At 45.6% G+C, this 27,550-nt stretch overlaps 1 protein-coding gene across 3 annotated transcripts in view; it reads left to right on the forward strand.

Annotated features, from left to right (window-relative positions):
- The window catches only part of LOC132572449 (monocarboxylate transporter 2-like), a 76,358-nt gene that overhangs the window by 38,529 nt on the left and 10,279 nt on the right, over positions 1–27,550 (forward strand). For 2 of the 3 annotated variants that reach the window (XM_060239505.1, XM_060239506.1), the window contains exon 3: positions 22,286–22,429. In XM_060239505.1, the coding sequence (XP_060095488.1) occupies positions 22,286–22,429 (144 nt within the window). Of the gene's footprint in view, positions 1–7,653; positions 7,781–22,285; positions 22,430–27,550 lie in introns of all 3 variants that reach the window. The other variant, XM_060239507.1, reaches the window with a different exon arrangement.

Consider the following 27,550-nt stretch of genomic DNA (forward strand, 5'->3'; position numbering starts at 1 on the left):
GGATGGCTTCCTGATTTGCCTGGATCTTATTCACCTGAGTTATTCTGACTGTGCTGATAACTGTACCCACTGGAAACAAGGCAGGTCAGGCTATGAGGCTGAGCGAGAGAAAGGCTAAGCCCCTCCCCTCCAGGACAGGCAATTATCTAGTTGCAGACTGTGGGCCAGGGAAAGGTGGGAGGAAGGGAGAGATTACTTGCTCACTGTGTGATAGATAGGAAGTGCTAGCTAGCCTGTATATCTGCTGGGGAGAGAGGAACACTGTTTCATTAGCTGAGAAGCTACACAGATGGGGGGGGGGGGTTAGTGGCAGATGCCTAGGCTCCCCACACATGTTAAGCAGTCTACCTTCCTGCCCTTTGTAGACAGACTGGAGAAGTTAGAGGTTAAGGCTTTGCCCCCTTGCCCAAACATGCAGAGAACCAAGCCAGAAGTTTGCGAAAAATCGATGATGAAGCAAGATTAGATCATATCCTGAATATGATTGCCTTTGCTCACTCACCATTTCCTTTCGTCTTTTGTGATGTGAGAAAATAAATCCACTAGACAGATTAGGAAATTCCCTTTTTGAGCCAATATGAAAATTGTGAGTTCTCAGGGCTTTTTTGGGTAGAAAACGCCTAGCAGGAACTCATTTGCATATTAGGCCACAACCCCTGATGTCACCATTGTTCCACATAGGGCTTTTTAATAGAAAAAGTCCAGCAGGAATTCACTTGCATATTAGGGCACACTCATGACACCAAGCCAGCTGGAATTACGTTCCTGTGTATTTCTGCTAAAAAAAACCCAGGTGGTAGATCTGGCTTGCGTGACTGAGACCTGGGTGCAGGATGATGAAACCGTTGCCTTGCGGCAGCTGCCCCCCCCCCCAGGTTTTTCAGTCCTCCACAAGTCCCAGACTAATGGGCGGGGGGGGGTGGCAATGCTTATCCAGGAAACTTTCTCCTTCAGGACACTCCCTGAGACACAGATTGCTGGCATTGAATGTGTGGGCTTGGTGTGGGATGCTGAGGAGAGCTTGGCCATTTGGCTGTTGTACCGTCCGCCAACGCACCAGCCAGTGTCCTGCCTGGCCTGATGAAGGCTATATCCGCCTGGGCATTGGAGTATCCCAGACTATTGGTTCTTGGAGACTTCAATGTCCATGCAGAGGATGTGATCTCCTCCTCAGGCTAAGGACCTGGTGTCCTCCATGGTGGTACTAGGGCTCTCCCAAGTTGTTTCAGCTACCACACATCAAGAGGGTCACATGCTAGATCTTATCTTTGTCTTGGGAATTGGAGTGGACTGTATTACAATGGCTGTGATGCCATGGTCAGACTACTTTGTTTTGAAGGCCCAGCTATCCACACCTAACCCTTGGTGTTTAGCCGACGAGCAGATTTATGCTCGCTAATAATAATAATAATAATAATAATAATAATAATAATATTTAATTTGTATCCCACCCTCCCCTCCGAAGCAGGCTCAGGGCGGCTCACAACACAGGTACTTCAGCAATTAAAACAATACATATTATATGTATATACATATTAAAATCAAACATTTATACAATTAATCATTATTGTAATTAAAAAGCATTCCAAGATTAGATTAATATTAAAATCTTGATGTTATATATCGTACAGTTTTTCCGTGGTGACGGTATTATTCAACAATATGCTGTAAGATCATTAAGTAAAGGCCAGCTGAAAAAGAGCAGTCTTGCAGGCCCTGCGGAACTGAGCAAGGCTCCGCAAGGCCCGCACCTCTTCTGGCAATTGGTTCCATCAGTGGGGGGCTGAGATCGAGAAGGCCCTTTCTCTAGTAACTTTCAGTTTGGCCTCCTTCGGCCTGGGGATTGTCAATAGATTTTGAGACCCAGATCACAGTACCCTCTGGGGAATATATGGGGAGAGACGGTCTCTAAGGTAGGCAGGTCCTTGGCCATATAGGGCTTTAAAGGTAATAACCAGCACGTTGTACCGAATCCGGTACACTATTGGCAACCAGTGCAGCTCCTGCAGCCCTGGCTGTATGTGCTTCCATCTAGGGAGCTCCAATAACAGCCTGGCCGCTGCATTCTGCACTAGCTGCAGTTTCCAGGTTCGGCACAGGGGCAGCCCCATGTAGAGGGCATTACAGTAGTCCAGCCTCAAGGTGACTGTCTCATGGATCACTGTTGCTAGGTCGCTGCGCACCAGGAAAGGGACCAGCTGCCTCACCCGCCTAAGATGAAAAAAAGCGGATTTAGCAGTGGCTGCTATCTGGGTCTCCATTGACAGGGCAGGCTCCAGCAGCACCCCCAAGCTCTTGACCATTGCAAATGGCGCACTGTCAAATGCTGGTAGGGGGATTTCCCTGCCCAGACCGCTGTGACCCTGGCAAAGGACCTCTGTCTTCACTGGGTTCAACTTCAACCTACTCAGCCTAAGCCAGCTTGCCACAGCTTGCAACGCCAGGTCTAGGTTTTTTGGGACACAGTCAGGCCATCCATCCATCAGTAGATAGAGTTGGGTGTCATCAGCATATTGGAGCCAAATGGACCCAAATAGGTTCCAGGAGGCTCTACAGGATCCAATTCCCCCTGGCGGCTGATTGGATGAGCTGGTGGAAGACTGGCATAGCTGTCTTTATGAAGCCATCGATGTGGTCGCTCCCCGGTGCCCTCTCCGCCCCCATACCAACTTGGCTCCTTGGTATTCCTTGGAACTGATGCAGATGAAACAGGAACTGAGTTGACTAAAGAGAGTGTGGCGGAAGGCCCAAGACGAAACTACAAGAACATTTTATAGATCGTTTATGAAGACTTATGAGATGGCGACTGTAATGTACTGGGTTCGGACACACTTAGCAGCAGACGTTCTTTATTTGAGAGTACATCACAAAGACAACATGGTGGGGCCAGGTCCCCGATTATATACATTCTCCAGAACAACCCCCTTCCTGGTCAGGATGAAGTTGACAAGACCCTGGCTGCTTTGAAACCCACCACTTGCCCCCTTGATCCTTGTCCGTCGTGGCTGGTTAAAGCTTGCGGTGACGGCATACAAACTCCCCTGAGGGAGATCATCAACTTGTCCCTCTCAACAGGGGCATTCCCGGGGGCCTTGAAGGAGGCAGTGGTCCATCCTTTCCTGAAGAAACCATCTCTGAACCCTATGGTCCTAGCAAACTACTGCTCAGTTTCAAACTTGCCATTCCTGAGCAAGGTAGTAGAGAGGATGGTGGCAACGCAGCTTCAGGCTTTCTTGGAGGACACTGTTGTCCTGGATCCCTTCCAGTTCGGCTTCCACCCGGCCCATGGGACGGAGACGGTGTTGGTTGCCTTGGTGGATAAAGGCATCTGGATAAAGGTGGTTCGGCGCTGCTGATCCTTTTTGATCTGTCAGCAGTGTTCAAGACGGTTGACAATGAAGTGTTGGCCCACTGCCTTGCCAACGCAGGAATACAGAGACTGGCCCTACAATGGCTGGTCTCCTTTCTCCAAGGTCGGGGACAGAGGGTGGTGTTTGTGTGTGGGGGGGGGGAACTATCCCAGCAGCACCCATTACAATGTGGTTTTGCAGGGAGCCATTCATACCCAGTGTTATGCAACTTCTACATGCGTCCCCTTGCCCAGATCTTTCGGAGGTATTTGCTGGGGTGTCATCAATATGCAGATGATACCCAGCTCTATCTGCTGATGGCCGCCCAGATTCGGCCCTGGAGGAACTGGGTAGGGCATTGCAAGCCATGGCTGGTTGGTTGCAACAGAGCCAGCTGAAATCTAATCCATCGAAGATGGAAGTACTGTGTCTAGGTTACAGGGGGCTGGGATCAGAGATCAGGCTCCCATCCTTTGATGGGGCTCCACAGATACCCACGTTGAGGGTGGGAGTATTCCTGGATGCCTCTCTAACTATGGAGGCCCAGGTTATTACCACTGTCAGATCAGCCTTTTTCCATCTGAGGTAGGTCAGACAGTTGGTCCCGTATCTCCCCCCCATGACCTGGCCTCAGTGACCCATGTGATGGTCACTTCCAGGCTGCATTATTGTAACTCTCTCTACGTGGGGCTACCCTTGACTTCCTCTGGAAACTCTAGCTGGTGCAGAATGCTGCTGCACGGATGTTGACTTCATTGCCTGTACAGTCCATCCTGTGCTGCATGAACTGCACTGGTTACCCATTGAGTACTGGATCTGGTTCAAGGTGTTGGTACTTACCTTTAAAGCCCTATACAGCCAGGGGCCAGCATACCTTTGGGACCGCCTCTCCCTGTATGAGCCCCATAGGTCCTTACGATCAGCGATCCAACAACTTTTGGTAATACCCTGCCGCAGAGACGTCCATCTGATCTCGACGAGGGCCAGGGCCTTTTCAGCCCTGGCCCCTGCCTGGTGGAATGAGCTTTCCCTGGAGATCTGGACCCTGCGGGCTCTGCTTCAATTCCACAGGGCCTGTAAAACAGAGCTCTTTCACCGGGCTTTCAACTGAGGCAGTGGGCGTCACTTGTTACCGGCCTCCCCCCCTCATTCAATCCCAGTGCTACAAGACCTGCTGGACCTGGACAATAGGCCATGTCTCTGAAGCAGAATCTGCCATCTTAGTCTTTGTAATTTTAGATTTTATATATTTTAAATGGGTCTTTCACTGTTTTTACTGTTGACTGTTTTTATGATGTAACCCGCCCTGAGCCTGTTCTACAGGAAGGGCGGACTAAAAATCGAATTAAATAAATAAATAAATAAAGCTCTGTGAGTTCTTAATACTTAGCTATGGTGCCCTGTCCTGGATAGTCCAGGGTAGCCTGATTGTGTAAGATCTCAGAAGCTAAACAGGGTCGGCCCTGCCGAGCAATACCAGGGTCAGAAGCAGGCAATGGCAAACTACTTCAGAATGTCTCTTGCCTCGAAAACCCCACAGCTGTGCCTTGAGAGCAAAAAACAAAACAAAAAAGATGCCCTGCATGCCTGAAGATGACATGAGCAAAGCAGAGAGCTCAGAATCTCACTTGAACTGCTGCAAGATTGCTTAGTTTGTTTGCCAGCACAAGTTCCTCAAGGACTGGAGATCACTGATGTACAAACTACACATGTAACAGCATTGCATTGGGTTACAGCACAGTTTAACAAGATCCCAAGTTTATGCAAAGTTTCAGAGGAAAGATCTTTGCCTTAGCAGCCTCAAGTTTAAATATGACCTTTACTGATTATTCAGATGGATAATAGTAACATATAGTAGATTTTTCTTATATGACAGAGAATGCTATTTCTCTCAGGTTCAGAAATAGTTGACTTGGATATGTTATTCTGGATCAATAACAAGGGCACACCAAGCCAGTGAAAGAGCCCAGGAACAAGGCAAGTTGAGTGGCCTCCACATGAGCCATTGGGCTGGGACCAGACCAGTGGCGGTGATGATGACAGGTGTACTGTCGTTTGTTGCCTCTTGCGAGATCTTAGTCAAGTGCTGGAACTATCAAAGCTGCACTTGGCTTGCTCCTGTCCACTAGCAGCCCTCCAGGGCAGTGCTCCACTTAAGCTAAAGGGCCAATCTGTTTCAAGAAGCAAGCCTTGACCACACAGACACCCACCACATATTTATTTTTTCACTATCTCTGGTCATTCATAGATTTATTATTTATTACATTAAGCTTATATCCTGCCCTCTCTGCAAGCGGACTCAGGGTGGCTCACAACACAACATTACTACCATTAAAACCAATAAAACATATAAAACATAATTGCATATTAATTTATTTAAATTATTTAATACAATTTCATGGTGCTTTATTGATACAATCAGTTGTGATTTATTTATTTTTTGGGGCGGGGGGGGGCAGAATTTCTGTTTTCTTTCCATTTCTTTCTACCGCATAATGATACCCTTGCTATTATTTACATGCTGGGGTGCAGGAGAGGTGAGTTGAGACCTTCTGGACTTGTCAGTTGTTCTTGATTCTCTTTTGCCTTACTTTCACACAGTTGACTTTTTAATGTGTTGAAAAAAAGAGAAGTTAAACTGATTTAATTGGCCGCTGTCACCAGAGAACTGCCGTATTTTTCGGACCATAAGACACACTCCCCCCCCCAAAAAAAAGTGGGGGGGGGAAGTGTGTGCGTCTTATGGAGTGAAAATACCTTCCTCTGGGGGGGGCGGTGATCCGCTGCCTCCGCCTCTGATCCCTGCGCTTCCCCCGCGCCTGCCTGCCTGGCTCCAGCTTCTTCCAGCAAGCACTGGGATCGCTCCACGCTGCCCCCACCGCAAACCCAGCGCTTCGCAAGCGCCGGCTGCGGCGGGGGCAGCGTGCTTCCTCCATGCCTGTCTGCAGCTCTGACGCTTACAGCAAGCGCCAGAATCGGTCCCTCCGCCCTCCGATCCCGGCGCTTGCTTTAAGCATCAGAGCTGGAGCCAGGCAGACAGGCACGGAGGAAGCACCTGCCCCCTCTGCAAACCCAGCGCTTCACGAGCGCCGGCTGTGGAGGGGGTAGCATGCTTTCTCCGTGCCTGTCTGCCTGGCTCCAGTTCTGATGCTTAAAGCGAGCGCCGGGATTGGAGAACGGAGGGAGCGATCCTGGCGCTTGCTGTAAGCGTCAGAGCTGGAGCCAGGCAGACAGGCATGGAGGAAGCATGCTGCCCCCTCCGCAGCTGGCGCTCGCGAAGCTCTGGGTTTGCGGTGGGGGCAGCGTGGAGCGATCCCAGTGCTTGCTGAAAGAAGCTGGAGCCAGGCAGGCGTGGGAGAAGCGCCGGGATCGGAGGCGGAGGCAGCGGATCGCCCCCCAGGAGGAAGGTGCGTCCTATGGTCCGGAGCGCCTTATGGACCGAAAAATACAGTATATAAAAGGTTCTTTTAATAAGGCTGTTTTGAAAATAAATGCAAAGTGTAGTATTTAAAAGCACTTTGTGAAGTTAACAATGTTATATGCATGAGTTACTAATGAAACAGAGGGTGTAGCAGGAAGGCTATGTGAGGGTTTAATTCCTAGTTCTTTGTCTGAATTTGCAGATTTGAATTTATAAACCTTATTTCTCAGGTCTGTTTCCCCTATGGTAGAAAATCCCCCACAAACAGAAAAATCAGTTCAGTAAGCAAAGAGTGGATAGAAGCTTTCTCTATGCTATAGAAATTTTGTTAGCTTTTGTTTATGTGCAAAAAAGCACTCAAAACAAAAACTCACTGGTTGCTATCTGAAGTGGTGCAGTCCATTTTACTACCTCAGGGCTGTGCCACCTCATAAGAACATAAGAGAAGCCATGTTGGATCAGGCCAACGGCCCATCAAGTCCAACACTCTGTGTCACACAGTGGCAAAAAATTTTATATACACACATACACTGTGGCTAATAGCCACTGATGGACCTGTGAATGGACCTCATTTTTCTGTATCTGTGAAGCAGGCTTCAGCAAGTACCATTGTGGTGTCCTTGTTAGAGTGTCAGACTAGGGAAATCCAAGTTGAAATCTCCACTCTGCTAGGAAACTCATTAGGTGATCTTGAGCCAGTTACTGTCTCTCAGACTAACCCAGTGCATCTTAGATATTGGTAGGTGGATTACACTTGTTCACTGGTGATATAATCCACAGAGCAACGCTGTTTTTATCGTGGTTCTAAACTGAGCCTAGCATTTCATTCCAGCACAATAAAAGGTTTTTGTTTTCCTTTGCTTCTTCAGCAGTTTTCTCAAGTGTCAGATGATTAATAAAATACATAGAATCTGAAAGGTGACTGAGGGGAAGATTCAGCGTAATTGGTTGTCTGACGGTCTTGACTGAAAGCATGCTGTTAGATCATGTACCCTTTTCTTGAACCCAGGTAGTTAACTGCATAAATTTGGGTGCAATCAGATACCCTTTCTCTCCATTTAAAAAAGAGCCCCAGCAATTGGAGATTCTGCACCATGCATCAGGCTAGTAATGATTGTTCTTAGGTGGCATTTTTTCATTTTTGAAAGCCGCAAGCCGTATTGATAAAACCTTCAGCAGCTGTTGACTAGACCTCAGAGGCTCCTTCCTCAGTTCTGAAGCTTTTTTCAGGGGAAATCTGTCGATGCTTCTGCCGCTTCCTCCACAAGGTCAAGGCAAGTAAGTGACAGCTTTATGAGAGCGTGCCAGATCCTTGCCAGCTGTTTCTTCCACCTTCATTCTCACCTAGTTCTCTTAATTAAGAATTAGAAATGTAAAACCTTCCCCTCTCTTTCTCTCTCTTTAAAAAAGTCTGTCATACAAGAAAGGGGTGATTTATCACAGGTTAAAAGGAAGGACAACCCAAAAGTTTGATCAAGATAGGTGTAGAGCCTAGCTAGGGGGAATATGAAAGTTTGCTAATATCTTCCCTCCTGCTCTCTACCCTCAATCAAAAATGCCAGAAGTTATCATAAATACACAAACTTTATTGACTAGGCTCACTTCATTGGATGTGTGGAGTATGAATTGACAGGCACACATACATAGAGAATGGAAAAGGTGGGGCCAGAAGGCCATGAGATTGCAAGAGACACAACCCATAATGGATCTCAAAAATATAAGAAGATAAGGGTAGTGGCCTTCTCAACAGCAGTTACTGAGGGTAATACAGTCTTTCTCATTTTGTCGGTTACTGCTGTTATGAATAATCTCTGGAGATGTGTACATTTGAGTTGGCATTCAAATGTCACAAAAGTGTACCTCTTTCATTTCACGGACATTTGGTTCCACTGTTCCCATTTTTGTGTGTATGTATGGATAAGAACATAAGAGAAGCCATGTTGGATCAGGCCAATGGCCCATCCAGTCCAACACTCTGTGTCACACAGTGGCCAAATATAAATACACACACACACACTGTGGCTAATAGCCACTGATGGACCTCTGCTCCATATTTTTATCTAACCCCCTCTTGAAGCTGGCTATGCTTGTAGCCGCTGCCACCACCTCCTGTGGCAGTGAATTCCACATGTTAATCACCCTTTGGGTGAAGAAGTACTTCCTTCTATCCATCTTAACCTGACTGCTCAGCAATTTCATTGAATGCCTATGAATTCTTGTATTGTGAGAAAGGGAGAAAAGTACTTCTTTCTCCATCCCATGCATAATCTTGTAAACCTCTATCATGTCACCCCGCAGTCGAAGTTTCTCCAAGCTAAAGAGCCCCAAGCGTTTTAACCTTTCTTCATAGGGAGAGTGTTCCAAACCTTTAATCATTCTAGTTGCCCTTTTCTGGACTTTTCCAATGCTATAATATCCTTTTTGAGGTGCGGTGACCAGAATTGTACGCAGTATTCCAAATGAGACCTCACCATTGATTTATACAGGGGCATTATGATACTGGCTGATTTGTTTTCAATTCCCTTCCTAATAATTCCCAGCATGGTGTTTGCCTTTTTTATTGCAATCGCACACTGTCTTGACATTTTCAGCGAGTTATCTACCACGACCCCAAGATCTCTCTCTTGATCTGTCTCTGCCAGTTCACACCCCATCAACTTGTATTTGTAGCTGTGATTTTTGGCCCCAATGTGCATTACTTTGCACTTGGCCACATTGAACCTCATCTGCCACGTTGATGCCCACTCACCCAGCCTCAACAGATCCCTTTGGAGTTCCTCACAATCCTCTCTGGTTCTCACCACCCTGAACAATTTAGTGTCATCTGCAAACTTGGCCACTTCACTGCTTACTCCCAACTCCAAATCATTTATGATATATACACACAATCACAAGTATCTGTATACCAATCAAGCAAAGCCACTTTTAGCTTTTGAGATACCCTCCAGAGCACGTGAAACCAAGTGTTCTGCCTGAGTTGTATTCCCCACTCCTCCACATGAAGTCATTTGGGTGATCTTGGGTCACAGTTCTCAGAGCACACTCAGCCTCACCTGCTTCTCATAGTGTCTGTTGTGGGGTGAGGAAGGGAAGGTGATTGTAAACCACTCTTAGACACCTTTGGGTATTGAAAAGCAGGGGAGAAAAAACAACTCTTCCTCTTCTTTTTTGGGTGCATTCAAATACATATGCTTGTGGGGGAAGGAGTGCCCCTTTTGTGTCCCATAACTGCTGTTAGGTAAGAGTAAGAACAGGACTGGCCCTAGACTGTTCTGGCACCCTAGGCAAGGCAAACTTCTGGCTCCCTCCCTGCACTAAGTCACATGACTAAGTCCTGAGTCACATGGAGGGTACCCAACTTGGTGCCCCCAAAAGGCCAGCACCCTAGGCAATCATCTAGTTTGCCTAGTGACAAAGCCAGCCCTGAGTAAGAAGGAATCATATTTGCCTGCTTTCTTCCTGTGCATTTCCCAGCAGCAAAGCTGGCGGCATCAGAGAATACAACAGTAGCATTCCTTAAAGAGTGACAGAGTTTAAAGGGAAGTGAAAAAGTTGTACATTGTTACCTTTCCTTCCCATGAGAAATTAGAGGTTGCTTCAGATGCTTACCTCCCATTTCCTGCTCAGAGAAATGCTGGAGGGAGGGGGATGTGAATATTTCATCCTCTTCTTGGTTCTGGCAGGAGCGTTAAAAAGTTGTACTTTGTTGGCTTCTCAAGTGCCCTCCCACAAGAAATGGGAATGCCCCTCCCCTAGATGCCTTTGTAATCAAAGATCCCTCTACCAGGGATGTCAAACTCATTTGTTATGAGGGCCGGATCTGACATAAATAAGACCTTGTTGGGCCAGGCCATACGTGTCATAAAATCTAATGCCAGGTATCAGAGATATAAACTTTATAAATGACAAAATACAATTATTATTTTTTTAAAAAACTTAAAACATACTTAAAACATTAGCACTCTTGCAATATTTTAACAGTCTTTGATAACTGACACCTCTTGCTCTGAATTATGGCATCAAAATCTGGAGACAATGTCTGTGCTGTAGCAATATTAATTATGCAGTTCAGGTGTTGTTCAGATGTGTATTTGTAAGTTGCAAACCTTGATTTATTGATATTCATTACAGAAATCTCACAGTCAATTCTTTGAGCCTGAAACCAGTGGCGTAGCTAGGGCTTTGTGGGCCCGGGGCCCAAGATTTATGTGGGCCCCCCTATGTGTGTGCACGCCTCCAGAAACAGGATATGATGTCACTTCCGGTGATGTCACTTCGGCAAGATGGCCACCACTTGCGAGGGAGCCCTGCTGGAAACAGGAAGTGATGTAACTTCCCCGAAATGGCCACCACTTGCGGGGGGGGGGGCAGGAAGTGGTGTCACTTTGGGGGCGGCACCCCCCCCCTCAAGATGGCACTGCTGGTGCGATCTAGGTCATGTGATTGATAACCTGATTACCCCACCACACCATGTGACAGGGAGAAATGCCACAAGCAGCCTGCTGGCCCAGCTGTTCCCCTTGTGCCCTGAACTTGTGGGACTTCTATATTAAGCAAGCTTACAAGAAAAACAAGGAAAACAAAAACAGGCATACTGATGTGGTTTTCAACAAGCAAAGCGATAAGGAGGTCCCCATGGAACGTCTAATCACTTAGATTTTCTCCCAAGCTAGGATTTCCCTTGCCTTTATGCTAGTTGCTACTATCAGATCTTTCCAGGGATCCCTGGATGTCCCATAAGTAAGAATAAGCCAGTCAGCTATTTGTTAAATGCAGTTCTTTATCTATAACTTATAAACATATAGATACACACAATGCAGGTTAAGATGTAACACATTACTGTTTCAGATGTTATGGAATAAGAATCAATTAAGGGGCTATCTGAGGGGTAGCTCAGACAGTGTCAGGTGACCACTAGCCAGAACTCCAAAGTCCCTTAGTAGCTCTGCCCTTTTATACTGTTCTGTCCAATGGGGTCCGGGAAGCCCTCTTGACTGTAGTCTATCAGGTACTCCTTGGCATATCTCTGGCTCAGTGAGTATTTTATACTGACAGTACCAACCCTATGTGTTGCTTAGGAGGCCTAGGGACTTAAAAGGGGCCTTTCCTATCCTTTTAGAAGGACAGGCCTATATGATTTTATATATGGCTGTATAATTTAAATGGCTATATCTGTTATGTAGGTGCACATAGCTTCGATTTACTCAGTATATCTCTATACCATAGCTGTAATGTAGATAAGCTAACCTAAGAGTATGGTGTTGCCCTTTCAACTTTCAGGCACTTCCTGGCTGGGAGACTACTTCCCTGTATCTGATTTCTCTGTAGGGGAATTCTAATGCTTAGAAAAAACCCTCTGAAAAGCATTCAGGAGTCTCTCTTTGTATTTCAGTGCTAGAAAGATAGATTAGTGAAATATAGTTTAGCTTCTGCTTGAGAAGCCTTCTTAAAAGTCACCAGCAAGAAGTTACCAGCATTTACCAGCATACATATTTCTATGAAAAGTCCATTTCTCTCAAAAGCTATGAGAAAGCTTTTAGCAGAAGGCAAGCAGGCAAGCCTTTAGCAGGGATGCCTAAGGGGCCTTTTCTTCAGTACGCATGTATGAAGCAGTTATGGAACCTTTACCTACATGTTTAATCAGAAACAATGCCTCTTTATTTTCGCTGCAGCTTCTTGCAGTGTATTGAGCGTAGGGGGTGGGAATAAATTATGGCATGGCATTGTGGGTAGAATAGCCTGGAGATCTGAAGATGGTTTGGCAGCCGCAAGTTCTAGCCCCTAACTTATGCTAGTGGTGAGCTAGACTTGTTTTTTAGGGACTGGGAGCGGGACAATGGGGGCAAGAAGGCCCTTGCGGGTACCTTCCTTGGAAAAAAGGAGAGAGGGGCCCAGCCACTGATCCCCAAAGCATTTGGGCTGCGGCTCTTGGTCTTTAGCACTTTGTTGATCCACCCGGCTCCTAAAGGCCTCACCACAGGAGGGGGGGGAGAGCGGAAGTTCCCTGTGGATTTCAAGGGAACTAGAAGGCCTTCCAAGCCAGCCTCCTTCTCAGCTCCTGGAATCCAGGAGCCTTGTTTGTTTGAAGCCCCGGATTTCGGATGGGGGCGCAGGTTTAGGGGCAGGGGCCAGGACTCCCTCTGAGCTGTGGAGTCTTGTGAGCAGCAATTCTGCTTGGTGAGCTGTTGGCATTAAAGTTGTAAGCTGCTGCATCCATGAGTTTGCTCTGGGACTATTTCTCCTGAGCGAAGAGAAAAAATGTGTGAGCTGGCAGCTAAAGAGCTGTGAGCTAGGCTCACACTCACTCAACATAGAGGGAACACTGCTTACAATGTTCCCTCTAAGCTGTGGAGCCTTGTGAACAAGAACTCTACTCGGTGAGCTACTGGCATGAAAGTTGTGAGCTACTTCAGAAGTCAGTTTGCTCTGGAGCCATTTTTCCTGAGCTGAGGCAAAAATGTGTGAGCTGGAGGCTAAAAAACCCCCAGTGAGGGAGGCTCACACTCACTCAGCTTAGAGGGAACACTGGCAGGGACTGGGCTGACGTGGGTGTATCCTCAGCAACGGATGTCCCTCCCCTGTCGATTGCGATTGGAAACAAAGCAGGGCCACTTGACCAACCAGACCAACCCAGTTGTATTCAGAAGCACACTTCATCAGACGATGAATCCAGTACAGTGAACAGAGCTACCTATAGCTGGTGGGCAGTGGTTCAGAATGCAAAATGGTACAAATCTGAGATCCAGCGACAGAATAGCAAAATTAACAAATTGAGCAAACCTTTGATCTGGGCAGCACAAACGTGAGAAACCAATAAAAGTGTGAAAAGGTCTGTAGATCCAGGCGGGCAATTGTGTTGGTCTGAAGCAGTAGAACCAAGCAGGAGTTCAGTGGCACCTTTAATGCCAACAAAGTTTTATTCAGAATGGAAACTTTTGTGTGCTCCAAGCACACTTCATCAGATGAGGAATCAGGTACAGTGAGCAGAGCTACTTACAGCTAGTAGGCCGTGGTTCAGAATGCAAAATGGTACAAATTTAAGATCCAGTGACAGAATAGTAAAAAATAACAAACTGAGCAAACCTTTGATCTGGGCAGCATGAGCGTTAGAAACCAATAAAACAATAACACGTCAAAATGTGAGAAGGTCCGTAGATCCAGGCGGGCAACCGTGTTGGTCTGAAGCAGTAGAACAAAGCAGGAGTCCAGTCCTACCTTTAAGACCAACAAAGTTTGATTCAGAATGTCAGCTTTCGTGTGCACATGAAAGCTTACATTCTGAATCAAACTTTGTTGGTCTTAAAGGTAGGACTGGACTCCTCCTTTGCGAGAATGTCTGTTCATCTCTCTCCTGGGCCAAAAGGAGAGCATTTCTGGCTGTGTGTCCCCCTCCCCTTTTTTTTAAAAAAATCCTTTTTCGCTTTGCCAATGGGGCACTCTTGGGTCGCTGCTGCTGCCTCGGACGGCTGGTGTCTTGGGCTGGGCGGGAAGAGCCAGGGAGAAAGAAAGTGTGTGGGTGGGGTGGGGAACGTAGGCCGAGTTTTTCTTCCGGGCTGCCAGCCGTCCTGCGATGGAAATGCATGGTGGGCTCTTTTTTACTTTCCCCTTCTCCTTTTCGGCCCCCTCTGACTCGGCCTGGGTGGGCAGCAGCGAGCAATTTGGGAGGCGCGGGAGCGGGGCCTTACCTGCGCGGGACTTTCACCTGACCTTTGGCGGCTCCGGCTCTGACGCCCCTGCGCGGAGAGAGAAAAAGTCCCGCCCACGCCCTTTCTCTCCACAAGTCCTGCGGAAGAGGGGAGGGGAGGGGGAAGAGCGCGGGAAGGTCCCCCTCACTCGCCCCTCGCCCCAGGGGAGAAAGCAGGAAAACCAACACATTTTGGGAGCCATTAGCTCTTCAGAGGCGAATCTCCTCGGTGGCTTTTGCGCCTCGCAGGACGAAGGGGAGGGGGGGAAGGGAAGGGAACGAGGAGCTCCGACGTGCGCGCGCGCGCCCCTCCCCACCACACCCCCTTCCTCCGCCGTGCGCGCGCGCTCCCCCTCGCTGTCGGGCGCCTATTCTTTTTCTCCCCCCCTCGCAGCGCAGCAACACGGTCATTGTTTGGGGGGCCCCCTTGCCAATGTGGGGACCCCCCAGACCTAGGGCGGCCCGCCCCCCCCTCCCCCCCTCCCCACGCCACTGCCTGAAACCCAGAGGAACACATGAAATGGCTGGGCATTGCAAATTTTTGCACTTAAGTTGCTTTTTCTGCACCCCTCTGTTATGCTTTTCAGTATGATTTGTGAGCTGCCTTGAGTCATAGGGAAAAGTGGGATATAAACATTTGAATAACTAAGGAGTTTGGGTAGCTTCTGCCCACAGAGCCACAAAGACTTTAGACCATGCTTCATCCCTCAGCTGCCCAGCCATCCTGTTGCAGATGACTGTAGCCCTGTCTTCATGGAGACAAGACCAGCAGCTATAGGAGAAACCATGTTCCTGAAGCAATTCAAAATGGCATATTATTTTCCCATGGAAGCCATGAAGAAACACTGCTTTCCTCATATACTCCTTGCATCAGCTGTGGTTACGCAGATGTTGGCCGCCCAAGCCAGAGACAAAAGAATTGCTGCAAGAAGCCCATAACAATGATTACCTATGGACAAAGGAGCTTCCCTGCTCCCATTCAACCATTTCCTCTCTCAATAGAACATAATTGGACTTATCTCTTAAACTTCCAGCTATCATCAAGCCAGATCATACTACTCATCATCTCCCTCCTAATCACTTATTTTTTACCCTACAGTCCCCAAGAGCTGTCACAATTAAACCCATCAAACCCTAAATTGCCCAACTTAGTTTTCTTTATTTTAAGTATATGATCCACTCAGAGAATCAGTTATCACTCTGTGGATGCTACTGTCAAATTTTCTGGGAGCAATTAACCTGTCAGGAAATCCCATCATGGGATCTTGTCACAGGTCACAAATTTGGTTATTTAAGGCAGATCTTTCTACCATTCAGGTGTGACTCTTTCCTGACTGCTACCTTGCTGGAAGAGCCACTCCCATTCCTGATTAGTTTGGGTCATTGTCCATGTGACACCGGTCATCTCATGGATTTCCCCCCTTCTCCTTCTTCGTTGCCAGATCTTTGCTGGACAGGTAACATATTAGCCCACCAATGATATTCCTGCTAATGCAAATGTCCTTCTCTTTTCCAACTATTTTTCTTAGTTCTGAACCATGTGTTGAATGTATGCTTCTGCCCTTGTATGCTTGAGTTTCCATCAATAAACATAATTTACTCTTTCCAAACTCTCATCATTGACTTAAGGGCTCCTGGGAAATAACGACTCTGGTATACATAGGTTATTGATCCAGCGCTAGTTTTTACCATCTTGCATAATTGACTAGAATTCCTCAAATTAACTTGAAAAGGGCATTCTGACTAACATGAAAGAGAGCTCTCCCAGAACTGCTCTTGAGAGGAACAGCTTTGTGAGAACTTGTGAGTGATTCAAGGTCACATCAGCAGGTGCATGTGGAGAAGTGGGTTCTCCCAGATAATAGTCCATATACTTAAGGAACCGGGTTCACCCAGATAACAGTCTGTGCACTTAAGGAACAAGTTGACACACAAGGACTTTTTTCATCCTCCTCTTCTTCTTGCCAAACCGGCTCACCAGAAACCTGGGGGCTGCCTGCCTCTGAAGCTGGCAGTGCAGCCACCCAGGCAAGGTGGCCTCCATGGCTGAGTGGCAACTGTGAGGTCATAGTAGCCCTTGTGCAATCATAGAAATGGGCCCTCCCCTTTTCTTCACTAAACCTTTGGGATTTGGGACATCTGCATCTGTTTTCACCAGTAAGATGCTGCTATTGGCCTCAAGACAGAGGTGCCGACTGCTAAATTGATCAAGGGCAGCCTCTCTTTTCTGGGCCCCTATCCTATCTCAACTGCTGTTGATGAGCTACAGAAGGCCAGTCTTCCTTGTTCTAAAATCCTTTTCACCAAGGGACATCCATCATAATTCATCCATCAACCATACCAGTGTGTCACAGTGACAGCTCCAAGCATGCCAGCAACAGAACACCCCCATTCGCACACTCATTCAGCCCATCACATTCACTCTCCAGCCATACTCATGCATGCCAATGTACTCTGTTGACTACTTCAAGCATGCCAGCAATGGAACACCTCTATTCAGCCCATCAGATTCACTCTCCAGCCATACGCATCCTTTGCCATAATGAACAAGTCAACATACAAGAAGTTGTTCCTTCCTCTTCCTTCTCTTCTTCCTGCCTGTCCAGCTTGTCAGAATGGCCCTGAGGTTGCCTCCCTCTGAAGCTGGCAGTGCAGCCACCATTGCTGAGCAGCAACTGTGATGTCATAAAAGCCTTTTTGCAGTCATAGAAATGGGACCTTTTAATTACTCGCTTTTCTTCACTAGACCTGCATGATTAGAGGTATCTACATCTCTTTTCACCAGTAAGATGCTGCTATTGGCCTCAACATGAGGCCCTCGAGTGAGAGAGGGGCTGGCTGCTAAATTATTTATTTATAGTTTATTTATACTCTACCTTATCCCAGGAATGGGCGCAGAGCAGCTTACAACATAAACTCATAACACAATAAAAACATTAAATAATGAAAAGAAATAACAAATAATGACAAAAACCTGTGCCTCACATCAGGCAGAAATAGATACTCCAAGAAACTGCAGTGCCCATTGACCAAGGTCAGCCTGTTTTCTGAGCCCCTATCCTATCTCATCTGCTGGTGATGAGCTATGGTATCACATTCTTCATTGGTCTAAAATCCCTTTCGTTCGTTGTTCAGTTGTACAGTCAAGTCCAACTCTTTGTGACCCCATGGACAAAGTCACGCCAGGCCCTCCTGTCTTCCACTGTCCTCTGAAGTCTGCCTAAATTCGTGTTTGTCACATTAGTAACGTTGTCCAGCCATCATCATTTGCTGTCCCTTTCTTCTTTTGCCTTCTGTCTTTCCCAGCATCAGGATCCTCTCCAGTGAGTGCTCCCTTCTCATTTGATGGCCAAAGTATTTGAGCTTCAGCATCTGACCTTCCAGGAAGCAATCTGGGTTGATTTCCCTTAGGACTGACTGATTTGATCTTGCAGTCCAAGGGATTGACAAGATTCTTCTCCAGCACCACATCTCAAAAGCAGTCTTCTGCTTCTTCTTTTCAACACACTGCGACTGCTTGAGGGGTCTTCGAGGCAATCTCCCATTTCCTCCTCCATGGGATTCTAGAGAGGGCAGAATGTGACTCCTTTTGCTCTGGTTTAGCTCTTTAAAAAGGAGTTTAAAATGGGACAGGGTTTAAAATGGGTTTTAAAAGTTGTGCTATATTCCCTCTTCCAGGTGGTACTTTCAGAAGCTTCTGGGAAATCATTCCTGAAGCCCCTGCAACATCACAAAAGTCTCTGGGGGCAATTACTCATGCTTGGTAGAAGTAGATAAAGAAAGCATTTCTGGTCAGTGGCAAACCCTCACAAGACTACAGGCCATAGCCAATCACTAGGAAATACATGTCCTTTTGTTTAACCTAGACTTCCAGCAACAGCAACTTTTATTATCTATTATTGCTATCCAGATCAAATGGTCTTCCAATTTATTACACTATTTCGCCATTTGATCCTAACTTTGTATCAGTTTATACTCTTAACCCAACAACTACATGTATTTCAGCCTACTGTATCCTATCCCCTCATCTGAAGAAGTATGCATGCATACGAAAGCTTACATTCTGAATAAAACTTTGTTGGTTTTAAAGGTGCACTTGACTCCTGCTTTGTTCTACTGCTTCAGACCAACACTGCTGCCCACTTGGATCTAGCTAATGAATGGTTATCCATGCCAACTCCTGCAGCTAATTATGCTAATCCTGCAAGTAAGGTTCTTAGGGAACTCAAATATGAGATGGCTGACCTACTGACCCATATATGTAAGCTATCATCAAATTCTACAACTATACCAGATGATTAGAAACTAGGAAATTTTACACCCATTTTTATAAAGGGATCCAGAGGTAAATCAGGAAATTACAGACTATTCAGTTTAACATCTGTCTCAGGGAAATTAGTAGAACAAAGCCTGCTGAAGGAAAATCATGGCTTCTGCAAAGGGAAATTCTGCCTCACTGATCCTTGAGAAAGTGAACAAACCTGTGAAAAATTGTGACCCAGTAGATATTATATACCTGGACTTTCAAAAGGCTTTTGACAAGGAACCTCACCAAAGACTCCTAATTAAACTTTGCAGTCATGGGATAAGAGGATGGATTCTCCTGTGAATTAACAGCTAGTTAAATGACAGGAAGCAAAAAGTAAGACTCAATGGACTGTTTTCACCAGGGCTTTTTTTGAATCGGAATGCACTGGAGCACTACTCTGGCCAGGGCTCTGGCTCAAAAAAGGGCAGTGGCATGGTTTCCTGTGGCCCAGCTCACCAGCAGGGCTTATGGGGCAAGGCCACACTGTGGCCTTGGCCTCCTGGGGCCCAGCTGCACTGTAGTGCAGCTTCTTGGGGCCCAGCTCACCAGCTGGGTTCACAGGGCCAAGCCTGGAGCTCTTGCTGGGCTTTTTCTAGAGAGAAAAAAAGTCCTGGTTCTCACAATGGAGGAAGTAAGCAGTGGGTTTCCACAAGGATCAGTACAGGGGCCAGTATTATTTAGTTTGTTCATAAATGATCTGAAACTATCAGTGAGTAGTGTAGTGGCCAAGTTTGTAGATTACACAAAATTATTCAGGATGGTGAAAACCGAGGCTTACTGTGAAGAGCTCCACAGACTCAGCGAAAAATCCTAACTTCAAGTACTAGCAAATTGGGATCTGAACTTGCTGAGAGGGGAAAAGATTTTGAGGTTATAGTAAATAACTTAATGAAAGTATCAACCCATTGTGCTGCAGCATTAAAAAAAGGCAAACTTTATGTTAAGGATTATTAGGAAAGGGATTGTAACTAAATCAGCCAATATTATAGATCTACGTTGTGGCCTCATTTGGAATACTATGTACAGTTCTCGTCACCATATCTCCAAAAGGGCATCACAGAGCTGGAAAAAGTTCAGAAGAGGGAAACCAAAAGATTTAAAATAAGCAGAGATCGGATTTACCACCCAGCCTTTACTTGGAGTCTCAGAGCGGCTTACAATCTCCTTTCCCTTCCCCTCCCCACAACAGACACCCTGTGAGGTAGATGAGGCTGAAAGAGCTCTTTTGAGAACTGCTCTTGAGAGAACAGCTCTGAGAGAACTTGTAACTGACCCAACGTTACACTAGTAGCCGCATGTGGAGGAGTGAGGAATCAAACCTGGTTCTCCCAGGTTAGAGCCTGCACTGTTAACCACTACACCAAACTGACTCTCATTAGGGCTTGGAGGAAAGGCTGAAGACGCTGGAACTTTTCAGTTTGGAAAAGAGATGGCTAAGGGGGGGCATGATACAAGTATATAAAATTGTGTTTAGGGTAGAGAGAGTTAACAAAGGGAAAAAAATTTCTCCCTTTTTCAAAATACTAGAATTCGAGGGCATCTAATGAAGCTAATGGGCAGTAGATTAAGAATGGACTAAAGGAAATACTTGTTTAAACAGAGAGTGATTAAAATGTGGAATTTGCTGCCAGAGGATGAAGTGATGGCCACAAGAACAAACAGCTTTAAAGTGGGATTAGATAGATTAATGGAGGATGGATCTATCAATGGCTGCTGGCTGTGGTGACTAAAGGGAACTTCCATGTTCAGAGACAAGTTAGCCTCTTGTCTCCAGTGCCAGGAGAGAGTATCAGAGGAGGCCTCAGCCTGTATACCCTGGCTGGCCACTGTGTGACAGGACACTGGGCCAGACAGCCCGCTGGTCTGATCTTTTTTATTAATTTCATTTATATCCCGCCCTCCCCCACCTTGGCAGGCTCAGGGCGGCTAACAGCAATCCATAAAAACACACCATAATAAATAAAACATTAGAATTACATTATAGAACAATAAAACATTAAAACATTAAATTAAAAACCAGTCTAGTAGATACAATTATACTGCGGTATAGATCTTTGGACCGCATTGGCGGATCTTTAATTACCATTTTTCTTAGCAGTCCGAATATGCTGATTTAAAAAGGATGGTCTTGCAGGCCCTGCGGAACTGTTCAAGGCTCCGCAGGGCCCGCACCTCCTCGGGGAGTCGGTTCCATAGGGTAGGGGCCGCGATCGAAAAGGCCCGTATTCTGGTGCTCTGATATTTAACTTCCTTCGGCCCAGGGATAGTCATTAATCTTGGGTCGTCTTATGTTTTTAATGCATCTGATGTAGTGGCCTACGTTAGGGAATTCTGTTTCTTTATCTCAAACAGTGCGATTGATTACTGGATCAAATAATCATTGAGAGGCATTTAACATGAAAAAGCAAAAACATATTTATTACTACAGGGAAAGGGTACTGGGAGGTGAAAATAACAAACACTATAGAACTACATACTTACACTAGAAGATCATGTACTTAATGGAGGCTACTTCCTCCTTCTTCTTGACCTCTCTGCCTGAACAAAGGAAGTCACCTGACTAACTGACCAAACAGACAAAACAGGTTTTCCCGCTTCTAGACCTTGATTGACAGCAGTCAGTATATTCTTCCCAGGTCATGCAGACAATAGGGAATCAGGCACAGTGTTAACCCTATAATGACTGGAACTTTAGAACATTGCAAAGAACATACAAAACATATACATATTTCCAACAGGCTGTAGTCTACAAAAGCTTATTTCACAACGAATCTATAAGAAGTGCAAGTTTTTTTCTTGTTTTTGTTTGATCACATTAATACTGGCTGATCTTTCCCTGACAGTTATCCTTTCATTCCCATGATAAAACACACATCTGCATGTGCATATTTGGGTGGTAGCTTTAGTGTTATCAAATTTTGGTGGTAATACAAAATTCATTTGTACCAAAAGATGTTTTTAATTGTTCGTAGTGCAAGGAAGTATGGTGCTGTCCACTAGGATCATCCAGAAACCCTGGGCATGACTGTACACTTTTCAGGTTTAACCGATTGCTAATGATTTCTTCATAGATGCATAAGAGAAAAAAAGTGACATTTCCTGAATGCAAGAAACAGGTGCAGGAAAGGCTTGCATTGGGATCTTTGAGGAGCAATTCGTGCTCTCTCTCTCTCTGTGTATCTAGATGGGTTAATAAAGAAAAGGAATCTAGATGGGAGGAGACCAGCTAATGGTGCATGTGACTTGCAAAGATCAATTATAATAAATAAGCAAACTATATTTGCAACAAAGCCCCATGTAGACCTGTCATTACACTGTATGCATGCATATGCATATGTGCCATTTGTTGATGGTGCCCCTAAGAGATTTGCTAGATTCCACTCAGCCACATTCCTTGCTAGCTATTAAGCTTGAGAAAGTTCCTAATTGCAAGTCCTTAACAATGTTTTAACTGATTAGTGTTTAAAGTATATTTCTTTCAGAAACATCTATTACAAGGATTTCCTCTCTCTCTTCTTTAGGCCCCATTAGCAGTATTTTAGTGAACCGGTTTGGTAGCCGACCAGTGGTGATATTTGGCGGGCTGCTCTGTGGCACAGGGATGATCTCTGCTTCCTTCTGCACAAGCATTTTTCAGCTGTATATTTGTGCTGGATTTATCACAGGTAATAGTAAAAACATTCTTCATGCTCATTGAAAAAGATCTGACATAGCAGTTGCCAGATGTTTGCTCTTGTTTACCCATAATCTCCAGAAATGGCTACATAACAGCATGCAGCCTATGATTGGAGGGAAACTATTCTAGTGTGGGTAGGAATTGCTGCTTCCACAATGGAGGCAGTGCAAAAGTATGGCTTGTGGTTGTCCATAATATGAAGAAGCAGCAAAAAGATGTCGCAAGTTTTCCCCGAGTTGCTAGAAGCCATGGGACTTGGTGCTGCAGCCATGGGGGGAGGGGGTAGAACAAGGAAACGGCATCTCAGAAATGGTTACACTGGGACACTTGAGGCAAAACCAGAAGCCAGAGGGAAGAGGGTAGGTGCTTGGTTGGAAGGAAGGGGGATTATGGTTTTTTGGGGGGGTTATTATTGTTTTAATTAAACATTTGTAAAATGCCCTGACCTGGATAGCCCAGGCTAACCTGATTTCATCAGATCTCGGCTACTAAGCAGGGTTGTCCCTGGTTAGATTCTTGGATGGGAGACTACCAAAGAAGTCCAGGGATGCTACACAAAGGAAGACAATGGCAAACCACCTGAGTTTGTCTCATGCCTTGAAACCCCACAGAGTTGCCACAATTTGGCTGCAATTTGACAGCAAAAAAAAAGGGGAAAGAGAGATACCCTGAACCTGCCTTGGGCAGAGCAAGTTATACATGGTTTAAACCAAGGGTGTCGAACGCATTTCTTATGAGTTCTGGATCTGACATAAATGAGACCTTGTTGGGCCAGGCCATGTCAGGTTGGGCTGAGTCATGTTGGGCTGGGTCACGTGTGTACCTATTTAAGATTAGATAGCAGAGATGTAAATTTCATACAGAACACAGGCAAACACATAAAAACTTAAAACATACTTAAAACGTTAGCACTCATTGGTCTTAAAGATGCTTTCTTTGTATTTCTCCCATGAGATCCAGGGAACTGGGCAAAGGAAGCTCTGGCTCTTTCCTTCCTTCCCCAGGGGACTGGGGGGGAGGAGTCGCAGCCACTAGAAAAAAAGAGAGGCTTTGCTCAGTAGCCAATTGAGAGAGTCTGGCAAATTGCACTGCTGAGAGAGCCTGGCAAAGAAAGCTACTCCTCTCCCCCTTCCTCCCCAAGGGAGGAGCCTCAGCTAATGGAGAAAATAGAGGTATTGCTCTATAGCGCCTGTGCAATTGAGCAAGCCTTGCAAAACAAGCTGTTATTCAGAAGGAAGCAAGATATAGGGTGAAGGAAGCAGATGACAGCCAGTTGCTCAGGGGCCCGATAGGAGCCCTCCAGGGGCCTGATTCTGCCCCCAAACTGCATGTTTGACACACCTGGTTTAAACTAATAAAGAACTGGAATATCCTGTTAGTAATGTTCCCTCTAAGCTGTGGAGTCTTGTGAGCAAAAATTCTATTTTGTGAGCTACTGCCATTAAAGTTGAGAGCTACTGCATAAATTAGTTTGCTCTAGGGCCATTGTTCCTGAGCTGAGACAAAAATGTGTGAGCTGGAGGCTAAAAAACTGTGAGCTAGCTCACACTAACTCAGCTTAGAGGGAACACTGCCTATAAGTAGAATAGTCCCTGCTCTTAGAGAACTTCCACAGCAAATTCTGTCTAGGAATGTGAGGGACAGAGTCTTTACTGTGATGATTCCAAAGCATTAACTATCTCTCCCCAGAAGCTTTGCCAGCCAGCAACTCTCTGTGGTTCTAAGCAACAAGCTACATTTTCATTCCACCAGGCCATTTAACTCTTGAGCCTTCTATTTTTAGCTCTGCAGCCTCTAATTACTGGTTAATTGGCATGTATCAGAGTTCACTTTCCTGCTCCTTACTTCTGCAGCTGTTTCATGAGTCACAACTCATGTCTAATTGTTTTCATTATATTCTAACAGATTGTTTTATGCAGCCAACAGCCTTGAGTGCTAATTTAGATGGAAAAGTGTTAGAGATATTTTAATAAGTAAACAACCAATAATAAACACATAATTATTTTTTATATGCCAGATGCAGGTTTACAGAACCAAGGATGGGTTTTGTGAGGTTTTGCCAGTTATCAATCCCAATCAAAACAGCGCATGTAGAAGTGGTCAGTTGTTTGTTTATTCAATACAGAGCAATGGACCTTCACGCTACGAAGCCATTGCTTGGAACAGAGTTAAGTTAGAAACAGAACCAATATTATACCAAGCAAAAAGGTGCACAAATTAAAGCCAACCCCTGGTAGTTAAGTTCCCAGGGTTAGGTGCACAGCATAAAGTCTGCCCCGGACACCCAAAGTTGTCAAGGGAAAGCCAGACACTGCCATGGCTACCAGATAACAGTCCCACTCCCTCCAGCGCATTTTGAGGAAGTTACAGCAAGCAAGATGCAAATGTGTGCACAATTAGCTACACATTTGAATAAAGTGTAAAATGACTACAGTTCAGATTATACTGCTGCTTAAAGACTGCCAGTGAAGGGCAGTTCACCACCTCCTTGGACAGCAGATTTCACTGTTGAACAGTTCTTACTGTAAAAAAGTTTTTCCTAACATCCAGCCAGTACCTTCCTGCCCTTAATTTAAACCCATTTTTGTGAGTTCTATTCTCTGCTGCTAACAGGAACAGTTCCCTCCTTTAAGTGATAGTCCTTCATGATGGACAGCTCTGTAACGAATACTTATAGCTCTAACTTGGACTCTTACGTTCTAAGAAGGTGTGCCATCTAATACCAGGTATTGAATTATTAGTTAGAAATTTAGTTTTTAAATTTTTTTTGCTGCTAAGTAATGTGCTACATATCCCGTTTTTAAATCTATTCAATAAACCTTTATGCATTTTTTTACAAGCCTGCTTTATTTGTGTGCATTTAACCTCAGGGACCCATGGGGCTAGGTGCTGCTCACCTGCAAAAGGAGTAGTGGCACAGGGGGACTCAGACTTGGGTTCTTGAGAAACCCTTACCATTTATAGTAAATGCATTCTGCCATAAATTAGCTCTCTGCCCCTACATCTACATACATATGACAACTGGGCTCACGAAAGCCTGACAATAAATTTCAGGAGTCACGTGTAGAGTTGCTAACATTCAGGTGGTGGCTAGAGATCTCTGGGGATTACAACTGATCTTCAGGTAATAGAGATCCATTCAGCTGGAGAAAATGGCCACTTTGAAAGGTGGACTTTATGGCATTATACCCCATTGAAGTCCCTCCCCTCCCCAACCCCACCCTGCTCAGGCTCTGTTGTCCCCCACATTTCCAGGTATTTCCCAGCTCAGAGCTGGCAACCCTGGTCACACAGCCTCAAGACTCTATTATTTCAGCTGCACCAGGCTAAAAACAAAGCTGCCCATATGAAAACAAAAGCGTCCTCTTGGCAGTTGCCTATCTATTTTTATGGGAGATACAGCTAGGAGAGGTTTTGTAGTTTGATTATAAAAGGGGGCAAAAAACAAGTCAGAGTAGATGTTTGCTCTAAAATGAGATTTGGGACTTGATTACTCAGCAGTGAGTTTTGACACTTATTTGCCAGTGATTTCATCAGGGAAGTAGGATATTCCTTGAGTACTTCTGCTGCAGGTCTCTCTTAATCAAGAGAGCTGTAACTCTAGAGAAACTCAGAAGTGTATAAATTTTGCTCAAGATGAATAAATGTCTGGTCAAATCTAGACTAGTGGAGGCAAAGACTTTCCATTTGAGCCATATGTAATTGATGAGAATTGGTATGTATAGTAGATTGTTTGATTTGGGTCAGGGAGTTCAAATTTTTACCATTCAGTCTTAAGCAGAATTGGGATTGAACCTGGGACTTTCTTCATGCAAAGCAAATACTTGATCTTTTGAGCCACAACCCCTCCCCATAATGCCCTCAGTGCCATTATGCACAATATATGGCAATAAAGCTGGGTTTGCCACTCAGGGTTAATTTACATGTGAAGGGCAAATCTGCCATTATTATTTTCATTTTTAAAAACATGGGTAGGATTGCCAGCTGTGGTTTGAGAAATTCCTGGGGATCTGGGAGTGATGCCCAAGAAGGTGGTGGAGCTCAACAGGGATGGAAGAAGAAGAAGATGATGATGAAATTGGATTTATATTTCGCCCTTTACTCTAAAGAGGCCTGTGGCGCAGTGTTAAAGCTGCAGTACTGTAGTCCTAAGCTCTGCTCACGACCTGAGTTCGATCCCTGGTGGAAGCTGGGTTTTCAGGTAGCCGGCTCAAGGTTGACTCAGCCTTCCATCCTTCCAAGGTCGGTAAAATGAGTACCCAGCTTGCTGGGGGAAAAGTGTAGATGACTGGGGAAAGCAATGGCAAACCACCCCGTAAAAAGTCTGCCGTGAAAACGCTGTGAAAGCAACATCACCCCAGAGTCAGAAACGACTAGTGCTTGCACAGGGGACCTTTCCTTTTTTCCTTTTCCTTCACTCTGACTCTCAGAGTCTCAGAACGGTCACAATCTCCTTTACCTTCCTCCCCCACAACAAACACCCTGTGAGGTAGGAAAGGCTGAGAGAACTCTCACAGAAAGCTGTCCTTTCAGGGACAACTCCTGTGAGACCTATGACTGACCCAAGGCCATTCCAGCAGCTGCAAGTGAAGCACACACACACACTGTGGCTAACAGCCACTGATGGACCTCTGCTCCATATTTTTATCTAACCCCCTCTTGAAGCTGTCTATGCTTGTAGCTGCTACCACCTCCCGTGGCAGTGAATTCCACATGTTAATCATCCTTTGCATGAAGAAGTACCTCCTTTTATCCATTCTAACCCGACTGCTCAGCAATTTCATTGAATGCCCACGAGTTCTTGTATTGTGAAAAAGGGAGAAAAGGACTTCTTTCCCTACCTTCTCCATCCCTTGCATAATCTTGTAAACCTCTATCATGTCACCCCGCAGTCGACGTTTCTCCAAGCTGAAGAGCCCCAAGCGTTTTAACCTTTCTTCACAGGGAAAGTGTTCCAAACCTTTAATCATTCTAGTTGCCCTTTTCTGCACTTTTTCCAATGCTATAATATCCTTTTTGAGGTGCAGTGACCAGAATTGTACACAGTATTCCAAATGAGACCGCACCATTGATTTATACAGGGGCATTATGATACTGGCTGATTTGTTTT

Source organism: Heteronotia binoei, chromosome 5 (assembly GCF_032191835.1).
Source record: "Heteronotia binoei isolate CCM8104 ecotype False Entrance Well chromosome 5, APGP_CSIRO_Hbin_v1, whole genome shotgun sequence".
NCBI lineage: Eukaryota > Metazoa > Chordata > Lepidosauria > Squamata > Gekkonidae > Heteronotia > Heteronotia binoei.